Below are 12020 nucleotides of genomic sequence, written 5' to 3' on the forward strand. Positions count from 1 at the left end.
TTCTGGAGAAAGAAACCTGGAGAAATCCATGCCGAAAGAGCAGCTTGGCTTGAGCCTGCTCTGTGTGGCCCAGCAGCTGTGGATGAGCTCAGAGCAGAGGTGGGTGAGCCACTGTTTGCCCAGTGTGGGCTGGGCAGACGTGCTCCCTCGGAGTCTGTACTTCACTGGGGATCAGTGGAAGATTCTCCTGCATGAACCTTCCTCACAGCAGCTGAAGCTCTCCCTGCTCTCTCTCCTCTCCAGCTGCCGTCAGCTGCCCCGAAACAGAGCTGGTTTGGGGTTTCCCCACCAGAGCTGGTATTTCAGAACTTCGTCGCTCGGCAGGTGTCGGAAATGGTGCTGTCTCTCATGAATAAGGACAAGGTAAGTGCTGGCACGCAGAGCTTTAACGCTGTGCTGGAAGAGGAGAGTGCTGTCATTCCCTCAGTGTACAGCAAAGCAAGTTATCTGCTGCAGCACATGCAGAAGAAAATGTCTCAGCACCTTCTTCTGCAAGATGGTGGAAATCTTCCTGTGCTGGGAATTGTCCCCAGATTTTGGCCAGGCGTTGATGGTGTCTATCCCAAAGGAGTTTCCTTCTCTTGAAAGCTCTGGATTGACAGGAATGTTGAGGGCTGTACAGTTCTTACCTGCTCTCATGCTTTGCCTTGGGTCTATAGCACATCCTGTGTGTCCTTGGTTAATCTTGGCTCCTGGTAGGAATCTCTGCCTCTCTCAGCCAGTTTGGCTCCCTTTGTGCAGCTCACAGGCAAAGCTCCGGGGCTGAGCCTTCTGCACTTTATGCTGGAATCACTTCTCATTAATGGCATTGGCCCTGCAGGAACCGTGTTCTGCAAGAGCCCTGCAATCAGAGTGATGGAGCAGAAGCAGTGAGAGGCCTTCAGGTTCCACTTGAGGCTCCTGCTCAGCTTCATCCAGCTCTGCTCAACTTTTCCAGAAGCAACACGGTGCTCTGCTTTCCCTTTGCAGAAGCACAGCACATCCAAAGCCATGTGCTCCTGGAGGTTTCCACCTTCACCTGAAGAAATTGGCATTGTTTTGCAGTTTCCCAAGAGAGCTGAGAGGGAAAAAGTTGAAAAATGTCAATTGTGTTCCACTGTATTGAGGAAAACTTGAGACCATTTGAATTTCAGTCAGGGAAACATTTTCTCAAGTGAGGCTTGTGCCAAGAGTGGGCTGGTGGGAGGAGACAGGAGGGAGTCCAAATCATCTGGTTTAGACTTTTGGAGAGCATTTTGGTGCTCAGGGGTTGATGATATCATTGTGCTAGAAAATGCATGTGTGCTGTGTCTGTGTACCCCAGAGGGCCGAACCTGGCCTGCTGGCTGCAGGCAGGAATGCCCAGCAGCCCAGCTTGCCTGCACAGGCAGCAGGAAGCCCTGGAGAGCCAAGATTGGCTTTTCATACTGGAACCACACTGTCAGACAGTGCTGGCCCTGTTTCTCCAGGCAGAAAATGCCTCTGAAGCCCCATGGTCAATAGACACCGCCTGTCTGTGTTTCTGTCACTTTTGGCAAGCTGGTTGCTCTCATGGTTTTATGATTCTTGCTTGCTGCTTTGCTGCCCATTTAAATTCTCTTTGCCATCTCCTTGTTTTAGGGATTGTCTTGCTGTGTTCATTCCTTCTTTTGCTTTTCAGGTTTGCTTTTATTCCCAGTAAGACCACAGTGTTTGGTCTCCTGTCTTGCTGCTCTGCCTGCCTGACTGTATCCCCAGAAGTTCCCTACCCAAACCTGATCTGCTGGAAGGGAATTTCTTCCTTCCCCCACAGAAATGGGCTGGTTTGCTTTTAGGTAGCACATTCCCCCTCTGGAACATGACCACTTCATGGCTGTGTGCAGGCAGAAGCCAGCAGGTTTTTTGGCCTTGTTGAACATGCAGGTGACTTGGTTCAGGTGCTGTGTCTCCATCCTGCTGGTGCTGACCTGCTCGGCCCTTCCTTCCCAGCAGGCGCTGCCCTACTGGCCCTGGCCAAAATGCTGGAGCCAGAGAGAAGGGATTCAAGTTCAGCCTTGTGAATGATGTGCCTGTGCCTGCTCAGCTGGAAGTGCTTTGGAAAAGGGGCAGGGGAGGGATGTTAGCAGGGCATGGACAGGTCTCCCCTCGTCCTGTTTCCACAAGTGGCAAAATCATAATTTCATGTCTTTGCTGCAGTTTCTTCACGTGGTGAAGGTCTCCATGGAGAGCTCACCTTACTTCCAGCTGGTGAGCTCCAGCGATGCGTACCGTGCCGTGCCGCCGGGCGCCTCTGCCCCTGTGCGCATCCGCTTCACCCCCAGCAAGAACAAGGTGAGGCTGGAGGAGCCAAAGCACACAATGATCTCCACAGCCATTGTTTTCCCTGCACTCTGGCTCCAGCCCATTGCATGCTGTGAGCTGGGCTCCAGGCGTGGGCAGGCAGCCTGCAGCCAGTCACACCTTGGCACTGCTGGCAGGCACTGCAGCCAGGCCTGACAGGCTCTGCTTGCCCTCCCTGCACACTGCTGAGCATTGCCAAGGGAAGATGCACGGGAAACAGGATGAAAATGACAGAGGGCTCTTGATAGATGTTGGGCCATCTCTAGGTCCAGTGGAAGGGGTTTCATTCTGATGGAAAACACCAGAGGAACAAAGAGGTCAGAGAGCTTTCCTCCTTCCTGGACTGCCAACAGCTTCCCTGCCTGCCCCTGGGCTGGAGCACAGCCGGTGCTTTTTCACCCCCTCTGTTGTGCAGCCTGTCAGCTGTGCTGTCCCAGAGCACAAGTGAGCATGGCACAGCTGCAGGGCCAGGGCAGAGGATGTGCTGTGCCCGTGAGCCCGGCCTGGCACAGGCACACTGGGCCCTGGGTGCCCTTGGTCAGCAGGAGGTTGCTGAGCTGCAGGGCACTTGGACACCTGCCTGAAGGAGCTGGTGTAGGGCAGGTACAAGCTGCAGGCAGAGCTGTGAGCCCAGAGCCCGTGGCAGTGACACTGCTGGGGCTCTGTCTTCATGCCTGTCCCTGTGCTTGCTCTGTCAGCTGGCACCCATTCCGTGCCAAAGGTGCTTTTGCGGGGAGCTTTGAACAGCAGTGCTGAGGCCCTGGCAAGTCTGATCTCAGTGCTGGGTGCAGGCCAGAGGTGCAGGATGTCTTTGGGTGCAGCTGTTTTCTCCTCTTCCTTTTGCTGCTCAGAGTCAGTTGAACACTTTGTCCTATTCTCAGACAGTGGGAATATAGAACTGTAAAGAGCAATGTCCTGTGTTCCCCAGCTCCATGTTGCTTAGAAAGGGGCTTAGGAATTCTTTAACATCATTAAAGTTTAGAGTAGAAATGATGGTGGCCTAGGGCTGTTATCTGTATGACCCAAGTGACACAAGAGCTGAATGCCACTGAGACGGATTTTGCAAAGTGCGCAGGTGCCTTTAAAACGTGACATAGCAGTAGAACTTAGTGTTCATGTGAGGGTGCAATAGGTAAATGGATGCCCTTGAAGGGGTATAGGAAATGGTTTTTCTTCTGCCATGGGGATGGCACTAAATGTCCTGTGCTGAGCCAGTTTCTTTTCCTGCAGGATTATTGCCACGAGCTGGTGTGCCTCACTGCAAGGGAAAAGATCGTTGTGCCAATTCGGGCCATTGGTGCCCGAGCTGTGCTGGACTTCCCTGCCCAGCTGGACTTCTCCAAGTGTCCAGTCAAGGTCAGCACCCAGCAGACTCTGCTGGTGCGCAATGTCGGTGCCCGGGCAGCTCGGTACCAGCTGAGCACGCAGAGGTGAGGCAGCTCATCTGTCCCTGTGCAAAAACCTTTGGGTGAGAGCGGAGTTGGGAAAGAGCTACAGAAGGAACCAAGCACCGGATCTGCTGCCCTGCAGCCTGGCTGGAAGTGAGCAGGATGGAAGGCATCTGCTCTTGCTTCCAGTGGCCTTGGAGCTTTCTGTGTCCCAGATTTCCTGGAGGCTGCTGGAACATGTTGGGAGCTGGCTTGCACCCTGCTGAGCACAAGCAGCTTCAGAAATGCTTCCTCAGCACTGTCAGCCAAAGAGAGCCATTCTCTGGGAGGCCACAGGCACGTGGCTTTGCAGTGATCCTGGAGGGGACCTCTGGAAATCATCTGAGCAAAGACACTGCTCAAAGCAAGAGCAGTGTCTGGGGGTTGCAAGGTGCCATTGGGAGACATGGACCTGTCTTTAGATGCCTTACAAGAAAACAAACATGTCAATGGACCTAGTTATAAAAGCAGAAGAAAACAACCTTTTAAAACCCCCTCCATACCTTATCTTTTCTGCCTGTCAGGTGCAGTAGTGATTCATTGAGAGGATGGATCTAACAGGATGAGAAGTGTCTTAAGGAGCAGCTGACAATTAACAGAGAAAAGCCCAAAATTTAGCTTTCCAGGCCCACCTCTTGACAGCGATTTTAATTTGGTTCTTACAGTGTCAGGGATGTCTCCTTCACAGCTCTTCTAGCTGTGGGCTCAGGGAACAGTTTAGTGGTGTTGGCCGAAATTCAGAGGAGTTAAGTTTAGCTGTGGAGCTTGTGTCTTTGGGTCTTGGGGAGCCAGGTGTGTGTGAGAGATGACTGCTAGAGCAGGGACAGAGGAGTCTGGTGGGTAGAGCCCAGGGATGGAGGCGATGCGGGGGCTGATTTGCACTCAGTTTTTCAGTCCTGACAGCTGAGTCCTGAACTTGGCTGGATCCTCTTCTCCTGATAATTTGAAAAGAAGAAGACACCTTCTTTCTCAGGCAAGCCCTGAAGTCATCCCTGGAATGTTATTCCCATCCTGCCACCTGAAGGCAGGAGCATGTAAGATGGGGCAGGAGTGGGAATGGAATGGAATGGAAGGCAGTGCTGAAGCCTGGCCAGGGATTCCCCTAACTGGCAGCTTCTCTATTGCGGTGAAATTTCTGGCCAAAGACTAAGAACAGAATGCTGTGCCTTGCCCCCAGCAGGCCCTGATCCCCCCAGCCCCAGCAGAGCTGCAGCAGTGCTGGCATCAGCCCCGGGGCAGATGCAGGAGCACGAGCACTGATCTGGCTCTGGGGCTGCTGGGGCCTTGTCTTTCCTCCCCTCCCTCCAAAGTCTCACGTCCAGCACATGAACATTGCTGGCCCAAGGCTTCTCCATCATCCAGCAGTGATGTTCTCACCAGTGGCAATGGGAACAGGTCAGCCCATAATTACAGCAAGAGGTCCTGAATGAGCAGAACCTGAAGCGAGTTCTTCAGCTGTTACTACTGACATGAACAAAGTTCAGCTTGCCAAATGTTCTCTTTGTTTTTGTGTGTGATGCATTCATCAGCAAAGTCCCCAGAACACATTTGAAGTGACAGATTGACCAGCAACAAAGCACCAAGGCCAGGAACTTTGGTTTCCTCACTGGGGCTGTAGAAGGGCACAAAGCCCAGCAGCTGCTGGGCAGAAGCACATTTCCCCTGAGCTGTCCCTGAGCATCAAAGCACAGAGTCTTGTGTTTGTCAGGCAAGAGCTGTTTACCTGGTGACTAAATCCTGATTGCTCCTGTTAAATCCAAAGTGCACCAACGCATCTGCATCATTATTTCCAACACATTGCACAGAGTTTCTCTGCTGGGCCAAGCAAACAGTTACCAGCCTGCATGACAGCCCAGAGTCCCAGACTGCATTGCTGGCAAACACACAGAAACCTCCGGTTCTGCTTCCTTGATGTGCTCCTGCTCATGGTGCTTCATTTAGCTGGGATTGGACCCTTCAGACTGTAAATGGCATCGTCCTTTTGGGTTTCCATGTCACTGTATTGCTCTAGTCTGCATTTGCACTCTTTCAGAGTTTTGATTACTCCTCTTCTTAGAGCAGCTTTCATTGAAATGCCTTTAAAAATTGCCCTTTTTAGGCTAAATCACGATGATTTCAAGGTAAAATAAACCAAAGAAGCACACTGCAAATTCAACAGGAACTATTCCTTGGTCTTCAGGGAAAAGTTCCTTCTCCCTGTCTGATTCCTAGGCTGTAATCTCCCAGGACAGGGAGTGCCCTACCATTTGCATCTCTTGAGATGGGATTTGTAGGCAGCAGGAAAAGAGAAATTCCTGAGGCAGTCAGTGTCAAGTTGTGCATGCAAATAGCTCTGAACCCTCTCTGTGCTTTTCACAAACCATTCTCTGATGGGATTGCTGGCAGTGGGAGCCTTGAGGCTCATTGCAGAGAGCTGGATGCAGAGAATGGGGAGCTGAGGCCCTGTTACCCCCAGGGTCTTGTGAGGGCTGGATCTTGTCAGCAGTGGCTCAGTGGCTGTTTGTGATCCTGTCTGTTCTGTCTCTTGTGCTGCCTGTGCTTGGTTTGCTCCCTGCTTGGCCAAGGGAGCTGCAGGGAGCTGCAGTGCAGCAGGAATCTCATGGCCAGGCGTCCCCAGGCCTGACCCCTCTCTCTGTGTTGCAGTCCTTTCTCCGTGGTGCCGGCCTCAGGAGCTCTGGGCGCTGGTGACACCGTGCAGGTGACAGTGGCATTTCACCCGCTGGCCAGCGGTGCCCATTGCGGCTCCCTGGCCGTGTGCTGCAGCTCAGGTGAGTGCTGGGCCCTGCAGGGCACAGGACAGTTCTGCACATGGCTCCCTGCTGTCCATCCCCTGCATTGCCTCCAGAGGTGCCTCCCCTGTTCAGCCTTACCCCAAAGCAAACTGAGAACTCCTTGGTGTTTAGGGGCTTGAGAAAGGCAAAGATTTTTGACTGCTGTTTTGCTGGGACTTGCTGAGTGGAGGAAGGAGGAACTCTGATTCTCCACTACCATGTGGCTATGCCTGGGTGAAGTTTTATTTGATTCCTGGGCAGTGCTGTAGGTGAGGTCTCCATCAGACTGTCTCCAATGCAATGGATTTCTTGCACACCTCTGTCCCATATGCTGCTTCTCCATTGGCTTGTCACAGGCCCTTTTTCTGTGTGGCCCTTACACATAGATGTAGTTTCTGTCTAACAACATTTTCAGGCCTTTAAGTTCCTTTTTTGTGACAAATCAAAACAATTTTTTCCCTGTCCCCATTTCCCAGGCTGTTGAAGCTGTTGCAAACCTCTCACATCTATCTCCCATTTGATTTCTAGACTGAGGGATCCTATTCAGTCTTAATGTAGAAACTGCTCTGTACTCACTGATCTTTCCTTTGTCCCTTTCTTCTTTGATTTGCAATGCTCCAGCTTGGTTTTTCAGATCAGAACAGTATAAAATATTTAAAGACTGATGTGGCTGTGGGTTTGGACAAGGAGATGATTTTCATGGTGCTCATTCTGTAGTGGTTTGTCACATTGCAGAGCCAGGCTGGTTGTGTTTCCTCACCTGTGTCCCTCCTGCTGTGGGCTGTCACTTCACTTGTTCCTCTGGGCCTCCTTTTGCTGCCCAGCTGCCCCCAGGCATATTTGCTGGTCAGCAAGAAGGGATCCAAGGGATCAGGAGTCTCCTGGGATGCCCAGGGAGAGCCTGGGCAAGGCAGGACTGAGCAGGGCTCCTCAGCCCTGTCACCTGAAGGACTTGGATGCAGAAATCCTGGTGATCTGAGTGGGTCACCGGAGCACATGGACCAATCTCCCTGTCCATCCTGTCCCCTTGGGGCCAAATCTCTACAAACACCCTCAGAAATAAGGTGTTTTAGGAGGTGCCCAGGACATCCTCACGCTGTACACACAGAGCTGAAGGATGTGATCAATGGGGTGGTCCACAGAAGTGCTCCTTCAGCGCAAAACTGGGACACTTTCTTCTGTGCCCTGTGCTTTGCTCTGTCCCTTGTGCTTCCATCAGCCAGTGAGCTGAGCAAAGACTCCCCTTTGCTTTGTTCCAGGTGAAGAAAGAATCCACACAAAGCTCCAGGGAGAAGCTGTAGATGTCAACGTTGGGCTGAGCACAAATTCCGTGGAGCTTGACAAGACTTTCACCAGCATGTCAAGCCACAGAACCCTGTTCATTGAACACAGGAGTAACATCACAGCCCACTTCCAGTGGAAGGCTTTTGCTACTGAGGAAGAAGAGAATGAAGCGAAGAGGAGGTTGGTTTGAAAGATGCATTTCAGTGAGATACAGGCCCAAGACTGAAACTAACGTGTGGCCTCAGGGGATGTTGGTGCTTTTGAATGGTTTAGGCCAAGTGAACCATGCCCGGCACTGGGGTGTGTGTCCCTGGGCTTCAGGAGCTCAGCACTCAGCATTCCAGGTCATTTATACTCCAACCAGGGATGGCATTTTGGGAAGGAAAGGTTGATTGGGATGACTGGATTTCCTCAGGTTCTAATTGGGCTCTTGTCTCTCTTCTCTTCTTTCTACATGACCTGGCAACATCCTTAAGCATTTCCTGAGTTGCCAGTCCCTCTTTCCAAAGGTGATACACCCTCTTTTTTCCCTTTAGTTCCTTCAAAATCTCCTTGCCCATGCGGGCTGGTAGTGTGTCCCTGTGCTGCTGTCAGAGAGGTTTTGTGCTCTCAGAGCAGAGAGGATTTTTTGTGAGAGAAGATAGTGCAGGATCCTTTCCCTCTTAGGACATTCTAGTGCCATGCACTGGGATGGGATCCAAAAAGCTCTGGCTCATGGAAAGGTCTCTCCAGGAGTTTGCTGTCTCCCTCCTGCACAACAAAGTTCCTTCCCCTCTCAGAGCCTCTGTTTTCATGCATATTGCATATAAAAACTTGAATGTCCCTGAAGGGATTCAGTGCCTGAATTCATCAATTTCCTGTGGAAGTGCTCTGGGATGCTCTTGTGAAAGGCAGAGTAGGGAACGGGGCAGGTCCAAACTGGAAGAAACAAAGAGTGATGCTGGTAACACGTAGCTGCAAGCCAGCTTTGTCTCCCCTTGCCAGGGAAATGCTGCAGTGGGTGCTCTGTGATCTTTCTGTGCCCCCCCGAGCAGCTCAGTGGGAAGAAAAGCCACTTGAAATGGCTGGTTGATTCTCCCTCAGCTGTGGCAGAGGCTTTGAGGCAGGAGGCTCTCTGGAGGGATGCTGGCTTTGCAAACCTCTGCTGAGCTTGCAAGGGTGGAGTGAAACTCCCTGCTGGGCCAGGGAACAGCAAGTTGTCCTCTGATCCCTGTGGGACCCTCGTGGCTTGGGCTCAGCCTTTGCTGGGGAGCTGCTGCTGCTGCTCCTCCTCAAGTGCTTTGCTCTCCTGTGCTCACACTTCTCTCTGCAAATCTGTGGCTCATGAAACCATCTGCTGGCCTTGTCTCTCCCTGGGGCTGCAGGCAGTGCTTGCTGCAGCCGCCCAAAGAGGTGTCCCAGGAAAACTTCCCAGAGGAGAAAGAAACGGAGAAGGTGAAGAGCTTTTGTGGAGATCACAGTGCCCTCCTGAGCAGCATGGTCCAGGAGAAGATGGTAAAGGTGCAAGAAGACCCCATGCTGTTCTCTGATGACATTTTTTTCCTTGAGCCAATGGTAAGTGATAGCTGAGAACATTCTCTTCCTCCTCCTCCTCCTCCTCCCACCCACCCTACTCCCTACACCCACCCCTTCCCCGGCTGCGGTCACTGGGCAGATCCTCAGCTGGCTCCATGTGCTGGCAGGGAGGACATGGAGTTTCTGGTGAGGCTGCAGGGCTCGCTGCTGAAAGCATTTGTGCCCTGCAGGCTCCAGGCAGGGCTGGGAGCCTGACAAAGCCCAGCTCTGCTGCCAGGCTCGAGCTCAGGGCACTGCCTGCGTGTCCTTGCAGTGTCCCAGGGAGCAGTTCTTGTAGGCAGGGGCTCCCCTGACACGTGGGGCTCAGCAGAGGCTGTTGGAGCACTGCCAGCTCACACACTGACCTGAAGCTTGCAATTGTTCCCTAGCAAAAGGAGGCCAAATTCAGCCCAAGGTTAATGACAGAAATGCCAATCCCCTCCTGTAACCATGCCTTGCACTATTTCTGAGTGTCCCTTCCAGCGTCATCTGTGAGCCTGGACACCAGGGTGGAAGGTTAAAATGGGCCTTTGGAGTTGTCCTGCACACAGGGACAGAAAACCTTTTCCTTTTCTGGTGGTGCAAGCAAACTGCCACATGCTCCCATCAACCAGAGCCTTGATTCTGAGTACTGGCATTGTGAGAGATGATGAATGCCTGGTGTGTGCACAGTGGAACACCCTTCTCATCTTGGAGTAAACCCTAGAATAATCCCAGCCTCTGCTTTCTTTCAGTAGAGGTTAAACTAATATTTTTATTTCCAAGGAAGGGGATCATGTTCTCTTCTTGGTTACAGCTATGGCCCATCTAAGGCCAAGAGCCAGCAGGGCACAGTGGCAGTTGCATCCCACTGTAGCTGACAGCAGCATGATGTGCCCAAGAGCTTGTGTCAGAGCAGCAGGAATATTGTGGAGAGTGGGAGCTGATCAGCTGAGCATTGAGAGCTGTGTTGGGCTGGGTTTGGAGTGTTTCCTTGGCTCCTTGTGTTGTTCACTCATCACTGATGCTCTAAACAAAGGCTTACAGGAGGGTGGTGAAAACAAGAATGTGAAGTTTGCAGACCAATCTTTTGCTGTCTCTTTCTGGTGTAGGAGGGAGAAATCAGGCCGAATTGTTCAGCTGAAATCAAGGTGACCTTTAAACCCCTGGAAGCACTGGAGTATGGAAGTGTGGCTTACTGCAGCATCTCAGGTGCAGCTCCTTTGCCCTGCCTCTCTCCCCCTCAGTGAAGCCCTGGTGCCAGCCTGAGCCCACTGGGCTCCCATGGAAGTGCTGGGAAGGGTCCCTGGTCAGCAGGGCAGTGCTGGCACATCCCCCCTGGCCCTGCAGCTCCCAGGGAGTCTCCCGTGCCAGGCCAGGGCTCAGAATGCTGTGTGTGCCTGAGTGATCCCAGAACAGCCCAGGCAGTGCAGGGAGAGGTTTTCATGCCGTGGCTTTGCCAGCATTCCCTCAAAGGCCAGAGAGCTCCAGAGCAGAACAGCTTCAGTGAACAAGCACTCAGCCCCTGCAGGCCCCTGGCCTCCAGGATGGCTCCATTTGCCATCATCAGGGAGCAGGAGCTGAGTTAGAAACGGGCTCCCTGAGCCTGGACCACCTCCCAGTGCCCAGACAGCAGCAGAGCAGAGGGGGCTGAGCCCACTGAGCCCGGGCTGTTGGTAGAGGGAGCAGCCTTGGCCAGCAGCTGCTTCTCTCCCTGTGTGGCAGTTGTCACCTTGCAGCTCTCAGTCTGTGGCAATAGAACACAGTGCTGAGTGTCACAAGGGGAGCACCTGGGCAACAAAGTCCTGTGCTCCTGGGCCAGGGAGTTTGGCAATTGCCAAACCCTGTTGGAGCTTTGTGCCTGCACTGAATGGATTTCAAAGCTCCTCTAGGTGCAGGGGAAGGAAACCACAGAATCACAGTATGGTAAGGATGGAATGGACCTTAGAGATCATCTAGTCCCAAGGCCCCTACCATGGGCAGGAACACCTCCCCATAGAGCAGGGAGCTCCAAGCCCCATCCAGCCTGGCTTGGAACACTTGCAGGGCTGGAACCTCCACAACATCCCTGGGGAACCTGCTCCAGTGCCTCACCACCCTCACAGGGAAAATTTCTTCCCGAATATCTCACCTAAATCTCCTTTCTCTCCATTTCTACCCATACCTCCATGGCCTGTCACTACAGGAACCAGAGATGTTTTAAACTCAGCAAACTGGTGGCTCAAATTGGAAAGCAGCCCAGGGAATGGGTTAGAAATTGCAAGTCAGCCTCAGGGGATATGTCCTGAGGGAAGAGAAGGGTCCATATCTTCTCCTGCAGCATCAGGAGCTGGTTGCATCCAGCTCAGAGTTGGGGACTAGCACTGAGGCAGCCTGGAAAATCCAGTGGAGCAGAGGGAATGATTGTACTGCAATGGACATCTCTCCCCAGGCTGTGAGAGCAGGCTGCCCCTGCAGCTCAGAGGGGAAGGCCAAGGACCCTTGGTTGAACTCAGCTCTCCTACTCTGAACCTTGGGAACGTTTTCGTCAACACCCCCCATGTCTATGAGGTGAGCAGCAGGGCTTGGGATGGATCCTGATGGCTCCTGAGGCAGCAGCAAGCCTGGTGCAGCTGTGGACTTGCTGCCAACCTGGGCAGCTGTGAGCAGGGAATATTTGATGGACTGCTCAAATCTGGGGGGACACAAAGGTGTGTCAGTTGTTCCT

The 12020-nt window shown here is 52.7% G+C and overlaps 1 protein-coding gene across 1 annotated transcript in view; it reads left to right on the forward strand.

The window, feature by feature from the left end:
- Positions 1 to 333: 333 nt before the first annotated feature.
- LOC131562139 (hydrocephalus-inducing protein-like) overlaps positions 334 to 12020 on the forward strand; it is a 30630-nt gene continuing 18943 nt past the window's right edge. Inside the window, exons 1-6 of the mRNA XM_058811708.1 lie at positions 334 to 363; positions 2155 to 2289; positions 3529 to 3728; positions 6369 to 6493; positions 7756 to 7960; positions 9145 to 9334. Of these exons, the coding sequence (XP_058667691.1) occupies positions 334 to 363; positions 2155 to 2289; positions 3529 to 3728; positions 6369 to 6493; positions 7756 to 7960; positions 9145 to 9334 (885 nt within the window). The remainder of the gene's footprint in view (positions 364 to 2154; positions 2290 to 3528; positions 3729 to 6368; positions 6494 to 7755; positions 7961 to 9144; positions 9335 to 12020) is intronic.

This window comes from Ammospiza caudacuta, chromosome 10, assembly GCF_027887145.1.
Source record: "Ammospiza caudacuta isolate bAmmCau1 chromosome 10, bAmmCau1.pri, whole genome shotgun sequence".
In the NCBI taxonomy this organism is placed as follows: Eukaryota; Metazoa; Chordata; class Aves; order Passeriformes; family Passerellidae; genus Ammospiza; species Ammospiza caudacuta.